At 44.4% G+C, this 22,427-nt stretch overlaps 1 protein-coding gene across 3 annotated transcripts in view; it reads left to right on the forward strand.

The window, feature by feature from the left end:
• Positions 1 to 22,427, forward strand: part of KIF6 (kinesin family member 6) — a 375,031-nt gene that overhangs the window by 281,355 nt on the left and 71,249 nt on the right. For all 3 annotated transcript variants that reach the window (XM_046641148.1, XM_046641149.1, XM_046641150.1), the window contains one exon: positions 8,180 to 8,235. In XM_046641148.1, the coding sequence (XP_046497104.1) occupies positions 8,180 to 8,235 (56 nt within the window). The remainder of the gene's footprint in view (positions 1 to 8,179; positions 8,236 to 22,427) is intronic.

The following is a 22,427-nucleotide window of genomic DNA, read 5'->3' on the forward strand; positions in this document are numbered from 1 at the left end:
ATGGAGCTTGTAAAAGCTACCAAGGCCTGGAGCTGTCTCCCCAGATATTCTCATTTGACCAGGTAGAGCCTGAGCGTTCACTTTTGCAGATTCCATAGAGCAACCAAGTTTGAAAACCACTGGTTCAGAGATCCAGAACCTCTGAGGTAGGATCCCCAAAACTCTACAGGGTAAACCAATTACCAAGTGATTCTTTAGCACACTCGAGTTTATGAACCACTAGCTTAGGAAGAACACAGTGCCTCATCTTGCTTATTCTAGAACTGGCATGGTTCCTGGTTCTGGTTTGAACCCTTGAGTTTGGGTCTGTTTCCAGCGAGGGCGTGGGTTGGGGGGAGGCAGGGATGAGGATGTTGTGGTGAAGCCCTCCAGTACGGAGCTCACTTAACTCCAGTACCAGAGAGTTCTGACAATCCAGGTGACAAATGCGCTTTTGGGTTTAAACCCATCTAAATCACACAAGATGGGCTGGTAATACTGGCAGCCCCGTCTTCCTTGTGGCCATAGAGCAAGAGGATTAATGAAACTCGCACAAAGCTTTCCTCTGAAAAGAGGTTTTCCCAGCTCTAAATCAGTCTTTTTAAATCAAGTGAAAAGTCGAGAGACCGGCCCATGTTTTTTAAAAAGTCTGCATCTGTTTAATGTTACTGTAATTACAATCATTAAAGGAATATATGGTCCTGGGGAGTGTAACCCAGGACCTACCCCTTTTGCATTCATGAAGAGTCTTCAGTTATCAGATAGTAAATGCACATAACTGCTGAAGGCAGAGAACATAGAGGAAATGTTTTTATATGAAAACAAATGACTGCACACCAGTGCTCCTACAGCAGACATCAAGATAAGGCCCCAGAGAGGCTTATAGGGGTGTCTTCTGGCCCGCCCTTACTTTAGGAACCGGTCTGCAGTATCCCTGATCCCCACCACCTTGGCTCCCACTGCCTCTCGTGACCAAGAGCACCAAGCGGACCATCTGTGAGGGGACTGACCCGCCCGAGGAATACAGTGATGCACCAAGGGGTTTACTCAGGACAGCGTTACCTTACTATTTCCTAGCTCTACTTCTAGTTGACTTAGAATCTCGCCTCTCTAATAGCCCTCAGCAACCAGGACCCAGCCTGGCCTGCCATTTCATTCCCTGCTTCTTACATCAAGTAACTCTATCATCTGATGGTTCCAGTATTGTGACGTCATGTTGGCAAAGTCCACGAAAGAGGGGCTTGGGACTGATTGTCCCTATACATGAGCCTTGGATCAGCGCAGCCTCTCCACCTCATGGCAAGTAGGTTCTAAGCCCAAATGTAGGGACTACTGGTGGCCCAGGATCCCTTCTGACTCTCCCAGCTCCACAAGAGCATGAGAGTTGATTTAGAGTTTCAGGAAGGGACAATGGTTGGCCCATACCTCTGTCCCTGTTACTTAACAGGAGAGTTTTCTTCCCCTTCTTACCTGTATCCTTTGCCACCCTCACAGGGGATTTCCAGTGTCTCTCAGCTCTGGCCCCCAGTCTGGGGGAAGTTGTGCTGCCTGCATATGACCACAGAAGCAAGACGTTGGCACATTAATAGGATGTTTGCCCTTCATTCAACTAGAGTGTATGAGCCAGTTCTTAAACCGGATTTTTCAGTAGAGGACAATTGTGATTCAAAATCACTACACTTTCCTGGCATGACTCGTCCTCATAGCATATAGTAATACCAAGAGAGGCTGGAAACCCTTTGCTTGGCAAATACCAGTGCCCAGGCACCGCATCGCGATCTTTCTTTTGTGGCAGGTCTGTCCTACAGACTGAATCCCTCAGTCATAGAGTCCCATTAAATAACAAAAGAAGAAATAAACAGGGAGATTAACTGCAATTGGAAATGAAGGCGTTGATAATGTGAACTAAACCAAGAAAAGCGCCTCTTCACCCTCAGACATAGAAGAGAACAGCAATGTAAAACCAACAGCAAAACTGGACGGAGGTGGAGAGAAATCTCGTGGCACCACCTGGAAATAACGTCCATGACAAACAGGAGTTCCCTGGTTCCAATTAGACTTCAATTTTAACCTTTATTATTTTTCCATTTGCTTTTTGTGTTTACACCTTGTCTCCTGAACTAGAATTATAAACTCTGAGAGCAGAGATTAGATTAGAATCTTTTCAGCCTCCCCACGGTTTTCAAAACAGTGCTGGCCACAAAAATCGTACTCAAAAACACTTTTTTGCTTGAGAATGACAATTTGAAATTGACTGTGAGAAATCTTAGTCAAGAAAACTGCTTGAGAATGCTTGTAGCTTCCTAGAAGTAGGAGAATGCAGCAGCAGGCTTCTTGGGCATCGAGGAAAGAACTGCTCAACAGGAGACAAGAGAAGGCAGCCATCTTGATGGGGAAGTGAGATGAAATAGAAAAGGAATATTGGTATTAAAAAAAAGTGTAAGGGAAATGAAAGATAGGTCTTCATCGCAATATAACAGAGGCAGCCAAGGTACCATGTCAGGGACAGGTCTGCAGAGAAGGAAATGGCATAGATACAGACCTAGTCTTCTCTCTTCCCCTCTGAAGGGGAAGATATTGGATACTCACTCTATGAATAAGCAATATATTAAGTTAATCACCCTAGACAAGAAGGCTAGGAAAGATGTCATAGGAGCCCCTAGCCCTCCAGTGACATTTTTACCCCACAGGCCTGAAGAAACCATCCCAGCTGACATGACAGGAAATATGACTGCAAAGGCTCTTGGAGACTGAGTGGCTTATGAACACTAGCTCCTCTCCATGGCGTAGGTTAAAGCAGCCACTGCCCGTGGTCCCCAGTAAATTGGCTGTGGTTCTCATTGTCCTGGGGCAGAGCCAGGTCTGGGGCTTCCTCAGCTGCTCCCCCAGTAATGACTTATATTTCTGCCTGACACACACCAAGGGCAGGATGAGATTCTCCCAGGAGCTGGTCTTAGAAGTTACATGAGATTCTGTCGCAATTCCCCCGTCCTTTTCACTCCCACTGAAGATGAGAAACTTTGCAACTGTCATGGGTGTCCTTAACCATTGACTTGTAAGGAGCCCTTCTGACCCTTTGGTTTGCTGAGAGAATGATATTCATCCATTATTGTCTGTCGTTACTGCTTCCAACATGCAATCGCACCTCACAGTTCATCATGCCCCCACGGGGTTCCTACACTGCCAAGGGGTGGTCCAGATTCACAATCACAAAGCACATTTGCATGCATGTGCTTTCCACACCAACCCAGCCCTGAGACACGTCTCATCCTAATCTTAGAAATGAGCAATCTGAGATCCGGCTGCTAAGAGGTGGAGTGGATGTTAGAATCTAAGTCTGTGACTCCCAGGTCAGTGCTTTCCGCGTTGCACACATGCCTTGTACACACGCTCATGCATGTGCTGCTTCTTCTATTGTACAGGTATGTGGAATGCTCACTATGTACAAGCCCCTGTTCCAAGCTCCGGGAATAGGAGAGTGAATTAAACAAATGTGGTCACCATCCTGGTGGCACTCACAGTATCAAAGGGAAACAAGTAAACAGGCAATCCCAATACAGAGTGATGACACAAGTTCAAGGTGCTGGAGAGCACATGGGGTGACACCCATTGGTCCTGGGAAGCTGTCCAGAGAAAGAGACATCTCAGCTGAAACTGAGGGCTGAGGTAGAAATTAGCCAGATGAAGAGAGAGGTTCCAAGCAAAGGGAACAGCCCCAAAGAGAGAGAGTGTGACGCTTGATGCAACTGAAAGCGATTCAGGCCAGCCTGGAAAGGCAGGTGGACGTGAGAGAAAAATCTAGAGAAGTCAGCAGGAGCCACAGAGCATCAAGAGTCTAGTTAGCAAAGTGATGGAATTTGGACTTTGTCCTGAGGTCACTGGGGAGCCCTTGAAGAGTTTTAAGCAGGAGAATTACAAGATCAGGTTTGCCTTTAAGAAGGCTCTCTCAGGCTAAGATGTGGGAAATTGCCCAGAGGCAGGTAGCATGAATGGAAGGAGCCCAGCAAGCAGTTGTTGAAGTCATCTGGGAGAGAGCTGGCAGCTTGTTCTCTGAGGCAGAGAGGGAATCAAGCTGAGTAGAGTGTTAGGAGGATGCAGAATGGAGGACACCGCAGGGCTGAGTGAAGGGGCTGAGGGAGCGAGGCGCAAAGGGCGGTGTGCAGGTTACTGGCAGGAGCACACGAGTGAGTACTCTGCCCTGCAACGAGCGGAGAAGAGAAGGGAGGAAGGGGAAGTCCTCAGGGAAGGTGATCACTTCTGCCTTGGATGCAATGAATTTTAGCTATCTGCATAGCATCAAATCGGCACTTGGGCCAGGAAATAGGCCACCGGGTCAGGAAATCAAGCAGGGCTGAGATGGAGATTTGGGAGATGTCCTAGAGACGTGCCTATAACAGAATGCCTGGAGAGAACAGGTGACATGAGAGAGGGCCTCGGACAAAACCCTGACGATCACCAGTTTAAGGAACAGCCTACAACAGAAGAGTCTGCAAAGGAGATAGAAGGAGCAGCCAGGGAGACAGGAAAAACAGGAGAGATGGTGATGTGACGCTGAAGCCAACGAGAGAGAACGTTTCCCTCTGGGGACAGCGTCAGGCACAGTGTGGGGCACGCAATGGGTGCAGGTGGATCTGTGAAGGCTGGATGTCACAGGAAGCCAGGCTCGTGAAAGGACAGCCAGACCAGTACATTCCTCCTGCCTTCCAAACCAAGGCGTTATCCAAGGATAGAGACTTTTCTGTGTGGGTGAACACACACTTCCCCGCACTGGAACTGCCCCCAGCAACGCTCCGCTCTCCAAAATGAGCCACGCGGCCAGCGACCCCCTGATAGGAATGCTTTGGCACCAGTAGGGAGAAACCCTCCGGGGCTCACAGGTGGTCCCAGTTGAGTCACAGAGCCTTCTCCCTGCCAGGGGAGCAGCCTCCCCCACATAGGCCGCACCTCCTCAACGCTGAGCCGCCGCTTAGGATGTTGTCCAGGGGTTCCAGGTGCCCTGGGATGGGGACTTGTCAGCACAGGTTCATCCCCTTGGACACAGGTTGGCTTCCTGAGCCATGTCATTAATGGGAATGTGCCTCCTTTAGAAGGTCAGGAGGCAGGAGGCTCCCGCGGGGCAAAGTCCTGAGGAGCAGAACTTAGCCTGGGGCAGGAAGGGGGGGAAAGTGGGACTCAGGGACACTGGGGCTGAGGAGGTGTGGAGATGCAGGGTGGGCCAGGAAAAACGGGGCAGAATGGGGGCCCCGTCAGAAAGGGGTCACCTTCTTTCTCCTTCATCCCTCTGGAAGCCTCCTCTTTCTCCTTCTCACCTTTCTCACCCTTCTCCCCTCCCCTGAACTTCCCCCCTCTTCTCCCTCGGGGCAGGGCTTCCTTAGGCAAGAGTTTGTCTTGACAACCAAGGATCAGGGAGGAACACATGTGGGTGGGGTGGCCTGGAGTGGTGACAACTGCGGAGTGAAGGGAAAATGGTCTCATAAAGACAGGACAGCCCTCAGCCCACACCTCTTCAGTGGGAAAGCCCTTTTTAGCTTGGCGCTGGGCTGCAGAGGAGAGACTGGAACAGCTCGTGGCTTCCCCCAGAGTGTCTGCCAGCCCTGGTGCGGGCGGCTCTCTGGAGGGGTTGACCACAGCACTAAGCAGTTCCCTCTGTCTTGCCTGCCTGGACACGTCGGGGCACCGCCAAGCCCGGGGGCCTCCCAGGCTGGGGGCACCTTCCCTGAGCAGTGCTGCTGTGGAAATTGTCTGTTCTTCCTGCAATATCTTCCCTTTTCCATCTCTACACTGGTTTCCTCTGGCATTGACATGAATTTCAGCAGCTTTGCAGCTTTGCTCTTGTATTTCCCTTTCTCCCCGGAATCTAAATCTTCTGGAACTCTATAGAACAGGTAAGAAGAGGAATCATTCATTGAGCACTGAAGGGCTCTCCAATCCTGTGAAATCCTAGGACCTGGGGATGGGCTCAGTGGCGATCAAACAGTTACAGTCCCCCCACTTGGCAGAACTCTAAGTATGAAGATAGAGTCCTCAACTTCTGGGTGGCCTGGACCAAACCTCAGATTATAGCTGCCCGGCAGACAAAGGCCAGTGTGAGCCCACAGGGCCCAGCGCGTGACCTCAGGTCATGTGAACGCTTGCTGAACTGAATTCAGTCTGAATGGCATCAAATGGAACTGCTCTTCTCCCGGGAGGTGACAGGCCCTAGCTTAAGAGGGGGCATGCATAATCTACGATAAGCCTGAACACCCTTAATAAGGGAGCCAGGAGTGGAGTCCCCAGAAACCCAACACTGAGAGAAAATTCAGTCCCCTTCCCTGGAAACTTCCTGTCTGCAGTCACAGGCCAAACAGACGGATTCGGAAAATAGCAGTGACATAATTCACACTTCTTTTCCATCAAGCACCAAGCAGTCGTGGCAATCTGGCCTTTGCTTGTGTTGTTCCCCTGCCTGGAATGCTCTCCTCTCACCACTTCCTCTGACAAAATCCTAAGCAACTAAAGCATTTATGGATGAAATAATATGATATCTGGAATTTAATGGGACCCAGAAAGATTTGGGGGGTGGGGAGAGGATGGGGAGAAAGGAAATAGTTAAAATCAAATTGGCCAAGTGTTGACAATTATAGTGAAATACGGTGGTGGGTATGTAAGGATTTGTTCTATTACTCTATTTTGTGTATATTTGGAAATTTCCAAAATAAAGATTTCTAAAAACTCTTATGCATCCATAAAACCCAGGTCAATGCTACCTTGTACATGACACCTCCTTGACTACTCCCCACTCATGGATAGGCCCCTCTCTAGTCAAACTAATGGCATGACCACGGGAGCACAATGAGTTACTATAGCCATGTATTATATACTTGTTTCAGAGGTCTTTTTAGTTGCCTCTTAAATTTCATGGCAGAAAGGTTAAGAAGGGAAAGCAACTAACATTTCTTACAAGCCCACTGTGTGTGGAACTGAACTGCACGTTTCTCCTACGGGCCATATCCTATGTCCATTCCATATCCATGAATCCAACAGAAGGCTGGGCTCCCAGTGGGTGTCTCATAAATATTCGTTGGAAAATATAGAGGAATCATTAGGTAAATATCAGCGCAATCATCTGGTAGACTAGTAGGCAGCCATCAAAGATAATGGAGAAGTTTCTAATGACATAGGGAGGGAATTATGTTATAATGCTAAATCAAAAAAAATCAAAGCAGAGGGCCAGCCTCACAGCCTAGTGGTTAAGTTTGGCACACTCCTTCAGCAACCTGGGTTCAGTTCCTGGGCGCAGACCTACACCACTCATCAATGGCCATACTGTAGCAGCCCATATACAAAATAGAGGAAGATTGGCACAGATATTAGCTCAGGGTGAATCTTCCTCAGCAAAAAAAAAAAAAATCAAGGCACAAAATCATGTATATGGTGTGATCTTAACTATAAAAACTGACTAGAAAAAAGACTGGATGAATCACAAAACGTGCTTATTTCTGGATAGAGGATTATCAGGGATTTTTTTTTTCTTGTTTCTGTATTTTCAAAATATGGTGAACATATATAACAGGAGTCAGTAAACTTTATCTGCACAGGGCCAGATAGTAAATATTCTCAGCTTTTCGGGCCGTCCCGTCTCTGTCACGTACTCAGCTCTGCCAGCGTAGCATGAAAGTAGTCTTAGACAATATCCAAATGAATGAGCGTGCCTGTGTTCCAATACAAGCTCATTTACAGAAACAAGAGATGGGCTGGATGCATCTCATGACCAGCCATAGTTTGCTGACCTCTGATGTATTACTTTATAATCAGAAAAAAAACCAATGTTACATAAGTTATATTAAGAATGTATTCTTTGACGATGAGATCTTGGTACTATGATTCATAGAGCCCAGCACAGGACAGAAGGCTTACAGCCATGCCTTATTCTGGTACCCCTGCAGCATAAAGCACTAGAAATAAAAAATCCTAAGTTGGAGAATCTGAGAACAAAAATTCTTTGCTGGATGGAGGAGTAAAAGTTCCTGATGCCAGTAATTACTACAAACTTTATCTCTATTTGTAAGCCTAATATATTTCATTTATTTAGACTTCCTTGTATGTCTTTCAATAAGGTTTTATAAAACTTTAGAGAGCTTTCAGAAATCTATTATTTTTAAAATATAATTTTGGATGAACAGAAAAAATTAAACTATTTTCTTTTTTTCCCCCCCTTCAGATTCTATGAAGCAAAGGCCCTGGGCGAAAGTATAAATGAAGCAAGAAGTAAAATTGGTAAGCAGATGCGACTCTGTGAGCCTCTTTTAGCGACCATTTTCCTGGTGAAATCAGGTCATGATGTGCCTCCAAATAGCCACGAAGCCCAGTTTCAGGGGAGTCCTGCCAAAAGGCGCTGTGAGAGGGCCTTTCCTTGGAAATTTGTCATCTCTCCTGCCATCCATCAGGAAAAGTACTTTCTTTCATCTAAAACTTGAACTTTCATCCTCATGCAGGCCTGAGCCCTAGCATCCCAATGAGAAAGTTTTGTTTTTCCCTGGTGTTTTTCAACAATAGCTCCACGAGTCATAACCGCACGATTACAGTGACATTTCGTACTTTCAAGCTCTGTGAAACATTTTTACACCTCCCAAAGCTTACACGTAGCATTTTTGGCACAGGGGCACATCTTTCAGCACCATGCAATAAGCCAGTGGGAAGATGAGAAGAAAAGCAAGCCATTGTGCCTTCCCGGGGCGCAGGCTGCCAGGCAGGCCTCCCCCACTTAGGGGAGCATCCCTGGGAAGGTAGGTTAAGGCAAGAGGCAAACTCAAGCATGCCTCAGATCTTTGTCAAAGCGAGAGGAAAATGTTTCTTTCCCCCCAAGCTGGAAGACACCCAAGGACCTATCTCCCAGGCTGGGGCAGCTTCGCAGAGGGGGCCCTCGTGCCTTCACCTCTTGCTAGGGAAGGCCAAAGTTGCCTACCCATTCACAGCTGACTCCTGTGTCCCTCTTGTCCCTGTCTTCCTCCCCTCATAAGTGAGGACAGGACAGAAGCCACTATGAGTGTCGCTTTTGGTTTTTCCTACAGAATGTGGAAAATCACGATAGCTTCAGGTTCTTAACCTAAGGTCTAAGAACTTGGATGGGAGGAAAAATGCACCTTTACTTTCTCCAGCCTCTGATGGCCATCTAGCCCTACGTTCAGTGAGGAACACAGACAGCAGACCAGAGTAGAGCCAGCAGCATCCGTCACAGGAGGAAATCACAGATGTTTTCATTTCACAGCACAGCATGGCAGATGTCATAAAATATCTTTTATGCTCATCAGTACTTCAAAATTACAGTAGTTATTAGACTCACCACTAGATGTTTTTTAATTCAGTTGTATAAAAGCACATAGATATTTCTATATCACGGAAAGTTTTAAAATTTTGATAACTATTTCAATATAATTGATTTCTCTTAAAATCCTATGTTTTTTACTTTATGCACCTAAAATCATCATCCTGAGAGGGACTGCCAGAAAGATCCCTGGCAGAAAAAAGATGACAAACTCCTTTCTCGGCCTGGATTCCCAAACCCTCTAAAAGTGCATGAAAAAAATTGGGGACTGAGAGTATATGTGTGCATTTTTCTGGAGATACCGTCTATAGTTTACCTGATTCTCAAAGGGGTTAGAGACCCAGACCAGGAAGGAAATTGACTCGAGACCGATGTCCCATAGACAGCGCCAGGGATTCAGGCAGGAAAGCAGCTCCTGCTGACGTGCAGCCCATTCCCAGCAGCAGGGCAGTGCTGGCCTACCTGGCCAGGTGGCCTGGAAGGAAGGCAGGGTGGGGGCAAGGAGAAGCAGGCTTCAGTGGATCTGGGCTGACTCGTCAGCATCATCTGATTCAAAGGACCCAGTGGTCTGTTTTCATCCCTGGGAGGATAAGGTGGAAAGACCTTTTATAAACTGCTTCTCCCCAAAAGGTTTTGCTCTTGAAAAATATCTAACTCTCTAAACCAAAATAAAACTGTTCCAACACTAATGAGATAGACCCATGATGGAAGGCACCAATGGCCTTTGCTAATATGCTCAGTTTTTCACTCTGAGTACAATGGGCTGTTGTCATAAATAATTCTAAATTCTCCGTAATTTTGATTCAATAACATATTTCAGCAGATCCGGTTTGCCACGTTCTTGAGATGAGGCAAGTCAGACTGCCCTGCATGCAGTGTACAGGTTGTACCCTGCCCAAGAGCCAGGGGTCGAGGGTATGAGGGGTGTAACTGATCTCTCAGAGAGCATGGCTGTAATTCACACACAAAAGGTCCAGATATGCTAGCAGCAGCCCTGGGCACTAGACCTTTGTTTTTTCTGGGTAATAACAGGTAGAATTCATACCAATGTTGAGATTCAAGTTTCCATCGCTACCAAGAAAGTGGCTAGTTCAGTGGTGCTAATAAAGCCAATGTCACTCTTACTTCCCTTTATGCAAATAGCAGACTAAGACCCATCTCCTGGCCACCCATCTTTCAAATGTGCTCTTGGCCCCCTAAGGGGGCCTAGGTATGTGATCACTGAGACTTAGCCTCATTACTGAACAAGCCCCTCATGGTGCTTGACCATGGTAGCCCACCGTCACTGCATCTCAGACACAAGGTTAAGGTTAAGGAGGTAGAGGGTGAAACTTGTTCACATATTTAAAATTTCCAAAGCAACTTTGAAGGAAACTGGTTTCAGGAGATTTATGACATTTCTGAGTGCATTTTTCCTAGGGAGAAATTAAATCAAGTGGAATTTTCAGTTCCTGACAAGTCTTTCAGTGAATTTAAGAGGCAGGAGGTGGGAACATGGCACAGATGTACCATCACATGTGTGGGATGGTGACTCAGATCCGCTCCCAAACTGTGCCAATCCTGCCTCTGGACCCTGAGGCAGAAGTGGGATCTGTGATTTGCACATGGAATTGGCCTGCAGAGAGGAGATGAAAGCTGTGTTTGTGAACTACAGATCAACCAACCCACATGTTTAAAGTTCAGGTTGCCACTGTCTTCTCAGGTAATTTAGTGTTTCTCTGACCTTGTGATCCAGAGCTGTCACTTGAGTTTCATTCTCAAAAGTCCCTAAAGGCTATCAATTCAATAGTGACCACATAATATCTGATTTTTACATGGCATAATCAGTCAACCAAACCTTCCATATTATTTCCTTTTCTTATAACAAGCCAACCCAAACTCGGTAAATAAACTCTTGCCACAAACTCCTTTTTTGTCCTTCTCTGTACACCATTTACGTCAATCCTGATGTTGAAACAGTTGAAATCAGAAATGAAAGAAATAACCAATTTAGAATCTCCTCGTTTCCATAGGAGAGCCATTTTGTTGTATTTATCTGTCCCATACACTAGAGCATTTAGGCTGCTTTTCGTCACAGGGGCTATGTTTTGAAAACGTTCATATACACCCTGCTTCCATTCATCGTATCTCTAAAAATGCCGTTGAGCCCAACTGTGGGAAGATAAATAGACTGCTTTAGAGGCAGTGGCATAAACCAGGCCATTCTCCACTTAGAATTCTGGCGGTAGGTTTTCCACATCAGAGTTCTACCACTGGCAGCATTGTCTTTGGCAACAAAGAACAATGACTGGCTGTTTTTTTGGCATTAAGGCCCACTCCTAGACCCGTCCAGGAACCAGCTGCTTTGGACGCAGGTGAAAGAGTTTGACTGATGCCTCTTGGCACCTCTTCCTCCTCCACAGACCCCTGCAGGCCTAAATGAGAACTAACGTCACAGGGTGCTGCACAGAAGGGTTTTCACCAGTGAGCCAATCAGTGATCAATTCCCAAATCACAGGAAATGTAATTGAAGTAGCTGTTAGCAAGAAGGAAAGGAAAAAAACACTAGAAAAGCTAACAAAACATTCTAGGAGTTTTCTTCTCCAAATTTCTTTCTACTCCAAATTCAAAAAAGGACCTCAACCCACCGTTTGAACAATACTCTTTTAAAAAGTCTCTCTCTCGTACATTTGGGTTTCGGAAAAATTATTTCTCAGATCTGGGTTTCCATCAGCAGAATAATTGGGATGATTTTTCATTTTGTGCATTTTCTAAACTTTAGCTTTCCTTTGAAGTTTACTTCTGGACCTGCTTTGTGCATCTTGGTTTCTAGTTTCTTATCTGGGTGTAGGGAAAAGACGACATCAGGTCACTTTGCTAGATTATGAAGACCCGAGTCAAGCATATCCTTTTGTTACTGCTTGTCACCCCCTCCAAAAGCTAAGCACACCAACAACAGCTTCCACAGTTTATGAAGCATAATACAGGCGGATATTACCATAGGTCAGAGATTCTAAGATACACAATTTGTATAGTCTTAACACCTCTGAAATCAGGATATATTTGACCATCTCACTTGGCCATTTTTCCACATTTTAAAAGCCTCAGGAATGAGGATGAGTCTTACAGTCAATGTAGTCTGGATTCCATGAAATATAATATTATCATTATTTTGCAGATTAAAAAAAAAAAATGGAGTTTCAGTGAAGTGGCCTAGTAAGTAGCCAAACTGGAATTAAAATCCATTTCTGTCCCACTTTAAAACTTTTAAATACCGTATAATATCTCCACAAATTCAGACTTATCTGACTTTGACATTTTCTTCTGAGTTTAAAATTTCGCGAAGCTGTTACTTAGTCTTCCTGAATCTTTGGCCTTTATTCAATGTGCCCAACAAAAGGCTCAAACGAGACCTAGCTCTTGCACACGTCGTCCAAGAAGATTAAAAAGGTCTTTGCAACATGATTAATAATAGGTCATCTTTTGCACAATGGAGCTTAGTAGTGGGAGTGAGAGCCCTTGCTCTCCATTCCACGTGCGCTGGCCCAGGGTTGCATCTGCCCTGGGGAAAGGGCACCTTTTTCTAGTTTGCAGAAAGGTGTGCTATGGGCTTGCAGCAGCCTTGGTAGGACCCAGTGTCCCATGTGGGTTTCAACTATCATTTTCAGTGGTTTGGAAAATAGAACAGAAGGGTTGTATTTTTAGGTTCTATACAATTCCAACTGAGTGGGTTTACTGATGGTTCAGAAAACATGAGAAAATTCAAAACATAAACTTAGATGAGGTTTAGTAGGAATAGGTGTAATGGAAGTACTTATGCTTAAGTACCAAAACGAACAGTAATAAGGACTAGAGAAAGCCTGATTAAGGGCAGGCATGGAAGTATCAGGGATCACGAAATAAAAATGTGTTGCCATAAAGTGAAAAAATACTATATCCTCAAAGGTAAGAAATGCAGAAGTCAAGACATCATGCTTTCACTCTGCCCAGCCTTTCCCCGCATACGTTGCGTTCCCTCGCTAACTCCACCTCTCTACAAGGAGAGAGATGGTGCAGAGAAAAGCAGCTGAAGTGAGGATAGAAAGTTACAAAGTAGATTTTTTGCTATAGTAAGTAGTTCACCACGTGTTTATTTTAAATAACAAGCTCTGCTTGTGCAGTAGAGTATTTAGTTTGATTTTTTTTAATTACGCTCACCAAAAACATTCAATTAATTTGTGCTCAATTTGTATTGGCCAGGATGTTTGGCTGTAAGCATGAAAGGAAATTTACTGTCTCGTGTAACCAGGAAGTCCAAGGAGTACAGCTGGCTTCAAAGTCGCCCTCTTCCTCCTCCTCCACCTCCTCCTCCTCCTCTCCCTCCCCCTCCCTCCATCTCTCAGTGCTACTTGGTTAGGTTCTCGGGTAGCCTCTCCCCATTTAGCGGCAAGGTGCCTCTGAAAGCTCTAAGTTTACATGGTCTGCAGAATTCATAGTCCCAGTAAACAGGATCTTTGCCAACAATGTTGGCAAAAGTCTGCAGGGAGGCATGATGGGCCTGGCTTAAGTGGTGTGCCCATCTCCAAGGCAATCCCTGCGTGCGGGGTGATGAAACACTGCTTGACTGGGCCTACATCCTGTGCCCACTCCTGCGGCGGGTCTCAGCCCATCTGCTCCACATAAACTGAACAAGATTTCTAAGGAATCAAAGAGGTGCTTTTCTCCAAAGGAAGAAATGCGGGGCAGACAGCAATCACATCCACTACAAACCTTTCCGAAATTTGTCTGTGGCCTGAAATGAGACATCTGTAAAGCAACAGATAGTAATTCCTATGAGAAAAGATAACCTTATACTAATTTATCCTGGGCAAAAAGAAAGCTGTGAATGGGGAATTTAAAAACTGGTTTTAAGTACCAGTGCTTCTGCTATAATGAAATGAATGCAAAATTACATGCTAAAAAATAACAGGGATTATAGGAAAATTAAGATTGGGAAGACCTCTCAAAACCCATGTAACTTTATAACTAGAACTCTAAAAAAACCAATTACAATCCTAATAAAAATAATGACATAAATAAAAAGACATGTTAAATTCCTAGTACAAAAGGAAACACTATATGAAACATCATATTTTTTTCCACAAATGAGGCTATCATGATAGAAGAGGCCACAAGGAAGGGTTGAGGCGCTGAGTTCTGGAGCAACACGCAGGGAGATGGGAAGAGCTGCACAATAAGAGAGAAACTCTTTCTACTACAAAAGAGCACCAGCCACGTGGACCGGGAGGAGGAAGGTGGGCAGCAGGGGCCTGTGGACAGTGGCCTGTGTAGCAGGGGCCTGTGCTGCGCTTCTCCACAGCCTGCTGCGCTCAGCTCTGGGAGCTTCCTTCGTATTGAGTGACATTTTCTTAATGGTGCAAAACTTTAACTTACTAGGAAAAAAATCCTACGTGAACAAATGAAACGGCTGTATTACACTGACATCTCCTTGCTCACAAACTACACATGAGCTGACTCCTGTTAGGGAAACATGGTTGTACGAGAACCAACGGTACTTCACTTAGTGTTGCACAGAGGTGCTGATAAATTCTAGTTTATCTTTAATGAGGCTCAAAAAGGAAGAAATAGTTTTCAATTGTATTGAAAGTATAGTTTGATCATGTGAAAAAACATTTTGTCAAAAAAGGTCATTAAATGGATAGAGATTCTAGGGGTCTGTAAAAACAGGATAGACAGGCATCTTCCTGAGGTGACTCAGGCCATGTGGAGATGAAAACAGCAAAGCTGGTTTCTTAAGGTCATTCTGTACAATTCAGAACATTGAAGCTCCAAGACCTGCAGTTATCTGAGTGACAGCCCATAACCAGCATGACTGATGTCCTAATGGGACTGATTGAATGTTTTGCTGTCATAGTTTGGAGATCAAGCAAAAAAAAAAAAAAAATGATTTGAGCAAGCTGGAGGGCTGTAGAGTATATTAACTGACAAGAGGTAACACTAATAATTGTCACGTATGAAGAAGGAAGCAATGATTTGGTCGGAATGTCAGCAAAAAAGATGGATGGCTGCTTTCCAAGAGTCCTGACAGCGTGGTCTTACCTTAGTGAATGAACCAAGGCCCAGGGTCTAGCCTTGGCTGGGTGGACTCAGGAAGACCATGCCAGTCAAACTCACATAAATCAGAGAGGCAATTTTTAAATCTCCCATGGAGGATGTTCTTTTATAGACAGGAACTCTTAAACTGCCTCCATCCAGGACATCGTCCCTCAGGGAACAAAATAGATTAGTTATTGGAAGGTTGATAAATGGGCATCCCCAAGCACAGAAGCTATCAAAACAGAGAGAAGGAGAGGGTTTTGAGAGAGAGGTCCTCACAGTCATGGGGAAGCCTCACCAGGCATCTGTTGCCCAGAGGAGTGTCCATCTCTGCAGCAATTACCGCCAGCCTCCAGGCTGACCATCACTCTTCTGTGCACAGTACCCCTTCTCCAGAAAAGATCAAATACCATTTATTAGGTTTCTACTTATTAAACTATAATTATATCCCACTCCTGCTTCTCAAGAGTGAACCCTAAGTCACTTTGAATAGTGTTTTGGGTCATGGAAACAATCACTTTTAGTTTGTCTCTTTTGATTTTCAGAAATAGAAACCCAGTTGAGCTAGCGGAGGCTTAGGATGGCAATGACAAGAATCTCATCAAGATACAATCATAAGATCTGAGACCCCTCCAAGCTGGAAGGGGAGCCAGAACCAGGACCTCGGGGGCTGTCAGGAACCAACGTGGCTCCAGAGCCCAGTGCACGCTCCCGACGCCTCCCTCGGGGCCTCTTGCTACCTCTGTGCATGTCTGCTCTGGCAACAGCTGGCCCTGCTGCCCATTGTCCCACTTGCTCATGGCTTTGGTCTGCTCTGGCCCTCGCTATACCTGAAAGCTTCCTTTAACATTCTGTCTCCAAGGCTAACAAGCTCATTATTTTCTTGTGTCTTAGCTGAAGGTTATGAGAAAGAGAACTCGACTCGCCCAATTAATCTTTCTAGGCCTTCAGGACAGCAGCTGCTGGCCGGCTTAAGAACGTGCTGTCCTTGTGTCAGAAACCCACCTGTGGTCCAGGTAGCTGTGGCCAGGGAGGAAGAGAGGTCTTGTATTTCAGAAAGTGCCCACCTAGGCAGCAGAGGGTGTGACAGACTGTAAAGAGGATGGGTAAAGCCGTCACAGTGGTTAACATCTCGTATCCTCTTGGTTGTATCTCAGAGAGCTGTGTGAAGATTTTTGCCCGTTCGACTCTTGTAAGGTGATATCAATTCGTTCTTTTTCTCAAGGAAGCACCTCACCATTGCCACTTTGTTTTCCAACAATAATAGTGACTAGTCTTTGTAAAGTGCATGATAATGTATAGGATTTTCATGTTATTATTTTTATGTGGTCAAATCCATTGATCTTCTCTTCTGTGACTTCCTCCATTGCTCTTGGACCTAGAAAAGGTCATTGTAATAGGAATAATGATGGGTTGTTCATTACCCAGTATTTGTTTAATGCTGTCCTAAATTCTCTTATAGTTTTTTATTTTTTGCACTCAACTCATTTAGGATTTATTGTGGAATATGGCATAAGCTGAGGCTCTAAGTTGAATCTTTTTCAAAGAATCAATTTTCCCAGCACCTATTTCGTTTAATGAAATGCCTTAAAATGAAATTCCTTCCCCTCGTAGGAGAGTCATTTCAGATTTTCAGAAGGCAGCTGATGCATTCTAATCTCATCGCAGCGGTAATGTACGTCCTGACATGATAATTTTCATGCAAGTATTTCAAAATTAACATTCCCAGCAGATACTATTATCTAGATATCAGAATAACCCTGCAGAAAAGTACCAACTTTTCTGTAAACCAGCAAGCTCATGGATGGGGAGCAACAGGCACATATCTGTAAGTGGGTGGTCCCCCCAGGCTGAGGGCTCTCTCAGGGTTCTCTAAAGGGAAGGAGGCTGTCTTTAAAGACAGCGGCAAGAGCCAGGCTCACTTTACTCCTTTGCCAGGGAAAGATAGTTGATATCATGTTGTCCACTTCAAAGGAGGAAAAGTGTTTTTCATTATCTTGTATTGATTAAAAGGGGAATCATTGCAGCTGAGGTAGAAGTCGGAGTAGGGGCTTGGTCAGCGGTGCTGAACGGGGAAGAGCGGAAAATAGCAGAGGGTTTGCTGTGTCTACTGTCGACCGCCCTGGAAACACTGATGAGTCGCCTGCTGAAAACTACCCACAGCTTTCAAAAACAGAGCACACCTGAGAGGGGGACTGTCCCACAGTGGCCATTCTGCCAAGGATGGAGATGGCCTTGGTTTGGTGCTGGCTTCGTGTAGTAACATGACCCCGTGGACCAGCCCTGCTCTCTAACACACAGTCTACACCACAGCTTACTTAAACAAGTCTAAAAACATACACGTGCAGCTCCACGGTAAAATGTGCTAATTAAAGCACAGGCCTTCAAAAGAGAGGATGAAAGACCATGCAGAGACCTTCGTCCATCCACGGGGACTCTGGGCTCCCCGTCCGGCAGGTAGATGTCTGCTGCTGAACAACATCTGAAAACCAGAGATGCTCCAAAGCACATCCAGGCTGCATCACTAATTACCTCTCATGAACAAAAGCCCAGCCCAAGCAGTTTGTGTGGGGAAAACAGTAGCAGCAGGACCCTGGGCAGCTGCCTAAGCAAAGATGAAAGGGCGGCCAGGGGCAGGGCAAGTAGGAGGAATGCCACAGAGACCCCCTGAAGTCTCGTATCAATGTTTGGACAGAGCTGGGGTTGCCTGAAAGGACTAGTAGTAAACAGAGAGACTCCTGGTCAGCCATCACCTGTCTATGCACAGGCTTTCGGCCAGCAGGAGTCAAAGAGGGAGAGTCCCCACCACCATGATAATAATGGCTAACTTTGATAGAGGTGCTGTTATTGTCCTCTTCTTATAGGTGAAGAAACTGGGGTGTAGGGAGGTTAATAAACATGCCCCATAATACACAGCTAATAAGGGGTAGAGCCAGACTGGAAGCCAGTTTCTGTTGGGCTCCAAGGTTAATGCCCTTAGATAGCAGGAAAATTCACAGCCCCCTAAAAAGGAGGTATTAGGCCCCTGTTGTATATGTGTCCAGGAAAGTTACATGTCCTCTGTGAGCTCAAGTTGATGATAAAAAGAAGGAAAAGGAGCCAGCAAAAGAAGGCTTTCACCCATTTTTACCCCCAGGAAGATAATAAAGGAAGGAGGCAGAAAGCGTGGTGGGAGTAGAGAAGGGCTAAGTCAGTCAAGAGACAGCTAGCCTACCTTCCTAGGATCTCTCCCCTAATCTGGAGTTTAAAAGTTTTGCATTCATTGGAGGGTTACCTTTTGTCTCTTTGTAATTGCACCAGTGATTCATGGGTGCATTTTGCTGTAGAATGCTCCAACACGACATTAATGTACATGTCAAAATGTAAGAGCCCCTCTTCATTTCCTCTCCTCCAGCACCGACGATGGCCCCTCCCCAGAGGGTGGTAACCACTTTCAACAGTGTGATGCATGTCCTCAGTCCCCTCCTGTGCATTTGTAGATAGAAAAATGACAGATAGATAGATAGGCAGGCAGGCAGGCAGGCGCAAAGATACTTTGTTTTGTTACATAACTGGGACCTTAACGTGCACGTTATTCTGCATCTTTCTTTTTTCTTTTAACAGTGAGTATAGTCTATTGCTCACCATTTTTGATGGGGCTACTTTAAAGTATGAATCAACCATAATCTATTTAACTATCCCCTTTTAACAGACATTTCATTTTTTCCCCCAATTTTTCTCTTTCACAAACAATGTGTGCGTTTTTGTGTACAAATATGAGTGTTTCTTTGAGATACGTGCCTAGAAGTAGAACTGGGGAGAACAAGAGTGGATGTGTATTTTTCATTTTCGTGATCACGTCCCTGTTGCCTTCCTGAAAGATCCCATTAGTTTGTATGCCCGTGAGTGTGTGACAATGCCATTTCCCTGCATCCTTGCTTGTACTTGATATCAGACATTTTAGGTTTTGCCAGTCGGAGAGCAAAAAAAGTAGTATTTCATTATTGTCCTAATTTGCATTGCCCTGACAGCTGGTGAAATTGAATGCTTTGTCATGTGTCTCATATCTGTTGCCCAGTGGTTGGTTGAATTTCTCTTTTTGATTTCTAGGAGCTCTTTATGTCCTCTGGATATTGGGCCTTTGTCTATGGAATATGTAGCAGATGTTTTCTTCCAGTCTGTCACTGGTTTTAATTTTCTCTTAAGATTTTTGGAAGAACCCTAGGACAGTTTCTTGTCTCTAATTTTTAAAAATTGCCCTACATAAGACTGGTTTGTCTGCTCTTCTTTTCTTTGAAATTGTCCGTAATTGGGAGTTATCAAGCCTGCCTCAACACTGCCCCAAGGAAGATATCCAAGGTCGCCTTGGTCATGCTGCACAGATCTCACTAAACAGATATGGGTCAAAACTGGACATGGTGATTTCCGATCCTTTGTTTTGTAGCCACCAGCCACTACACAAATAAATGACTCCTGTGTACAGATGGTTAAACCTTTTACGAGACCCCAAGTCTGGTGATTTTGCTGCTGAAAATGTAAGCTTTGTAATGAGTTAAAGACTGATTTTACTAATTTAGTCTTTATTGAAGACATCTTTAATGATGCTGAATATTTTTAAAATTTAAATTGTGTTTTGCAAAACAACTTGTTAACACATGTTGAGATGATACTGAAGTCTAGAAAGCATCTTAATAAATAATTGGAATGTAGCGGTACCTGACAACTCATTAGCAAATACTAGGGTCCTTGGGTATTCCCTTTTGTTGGAAGACAAAAGCAAATAATTAAGGAATGACTACAGAAATGGGTAATGTACCAAGTCAACTTAACAGACAAGGGACATGAAAGAGCTAAAGTATATTAATTGCCTGCACCAGCAGTCTAAAGCAAGACCAGGTCTATGTTTGAAGGTTATGAAATGATGTATTACTGAGGAAGTAAATACCACAGTCTTGTGAAAAGGAAAAACTGTGTCATGGAGAGAAGTCTTGAAAGGTTTAGCTTCACCTCACTCCTAGTAAGATAACTAGAACAACACCTTTATTAACTCCCGTCACAGAGGTGATGTCACATGCAAAAAAGGGTCCAACACCTGGGAGGCCAGATGCTATATCCACAGAGGGCAGAGCTGAACTGGGGAAGCCTTTGACCTAACAGCCACTAAGTAGGCTGTGATGGGGCCTCCCTAGACAGTCTCAACAAGACAATAATGGCAATACCTTTCTGCTGTTGTCACTGGAGGGAGAGGACAGATTGCAGAGGAAGGAGTTCAGAGTCAGGATTGACTCGAACTGCTGCCAATGCCGCAAAGCTGTTCAAATGCTAAAGAGGAACCCAAGGACACTGATTCCAAATGAGAGAAACCCACTGAACAGAAGAGTTCACTGGTGAGGGAAACGGCAGGTTTGGCAGCAGTCTGCCAACAGGAAGTTGACCACCTTAAAATTAGAATTCTGAGTAATAAGTAGTGAAGATTGCATTCTAAAGCTTAATACCCCCAAGTCACAGCTCCAGTTGATCTCTCTCCTCCTCACTCCCACTCAAAAACCTCTGAGGCCTACCCATTGCCAAACAAAAATGTCCGTGCCCCTTAAGCTAATGTTCAAAATTCTTTCTCCATGTCGATATAGCTATATTAACATTCACATGCTTATATGAGAATTGGGTTGCTTGTCTCACAAAGAAAAAAAGAGATAAAAAGTTATGTACGTTTCTCTGCATCCTGCTTTTTGCTGCACCCGGAATTTCACATATATATAAATTTCACATATATATGAAAATTTTCATATGTATATACACATATGTACACACATGTATATGTATTTCTCCAAATCAACTGGTATGATTATGTTTCATTTCTTTTAATGCCTGCATAATATTCTGTAGAATGGTTGTATTACATTTTCTGGCTGACAAGTATTCGCTTTATTTCCATTTTTATGCCCTTTAAAATATGCTACTGTAAACACGCCAGCGAATATATCCTTCTATCCTGGTGCTTTGACTTCTATGGAAACGTTTCCTGTAAAGGACCAGATAGTAAATATTTTAGGCTTTGTGGGCTTCATATGGTCTTTGTTGCATATTCTTCTTTTTTTTACAACCCCATAAAAATGTAAAAACTATTCTTAGCTCACAGTCCAAAGCCATGCAGAAGCAGACCACAGGACAGATTGGCCTGCCAGCCCCAGTTTGCCAATCCTTGGAATAGAGTCCCAGGAGTAGGATTTCTTCCTAAGTATATTATAATTTCTGCTGCTTTTGTGAATGGAATATTTTTCCATTTCCTGGGATAAAAAAAAAAAAATCTATTTTTTAAAAATATTTTCCTTGTACCCAATCATCTTACCAAATTCTCTTTTTAATTTTAGCAGTCTTTTTCTTGCTATAGTTTCTTGAGTTTTCTATAAATTGAATCATATTCATAACAAAAGAAAAATCCTATTCCAGTATTTACACCTAGTAAATATTTATTTTCTTGTCTTACTGCATACATTACAGCCTCTGAATCACTATCAGCTGATAATGGTAACAGCCTCTCCCTTCTTGTTCCTGAGTTTACTGAAAATGGCTTAAGATTACACAATTTAGAATGACAAAAGACATCGTAGGAATACGATAAATATTGCCATACATCATCCAAGTCCAGGCTGTTAGAATTTCTGTAATGTGAATTTGATGTGAGGCAAAACTACAGGGCTCCAGAAGAAGGATATGTAATGGAGAGATTCAGTGTTTGAGAATCGGCCTGTGTACGTAGGTCAGAGGATCATGTAGACACAGATGTCTGAGGTTTGATAAGGAATTAAGCACAATATAAATAGAATCAGCTAATGAGCTGGATGAAGGAGAGAGACTGTCTGCCCATATGATGAGAAAGGGAAATGAAGCAAGTATTAGGGATGAGACTTTTCAGCCCTAACTGTACAACTGGCCAGTAAGATGGACATATTCTTATAATAAAAAAGAAAAAAAATAGTTCTGAGTAAAGTGGAGCAATCACACTCCATCCTTCTCTCCTGCTAAAGGCAGCTATAAAGTGTGCATGGAAGGGCTATCCGAGAACTCCAAAAAGTAAGTGGTAGCAGGCAGCATAGGGAAGGAGACCAGA

The sequence above is a fragment of the Equus quagga genome, chromosome 15, assembly GCF_021613505.1.
Source record: "Equus quagga isolate Etosha38 chromosome 15, UCLA_HA_Equagga_1.0, whole genome shotgun sequence".
NCBI lineage: Eukaryota > Metazoa > Chordata > Mammalia > Perissodactyla > Equidae > Equus > Equus quagga.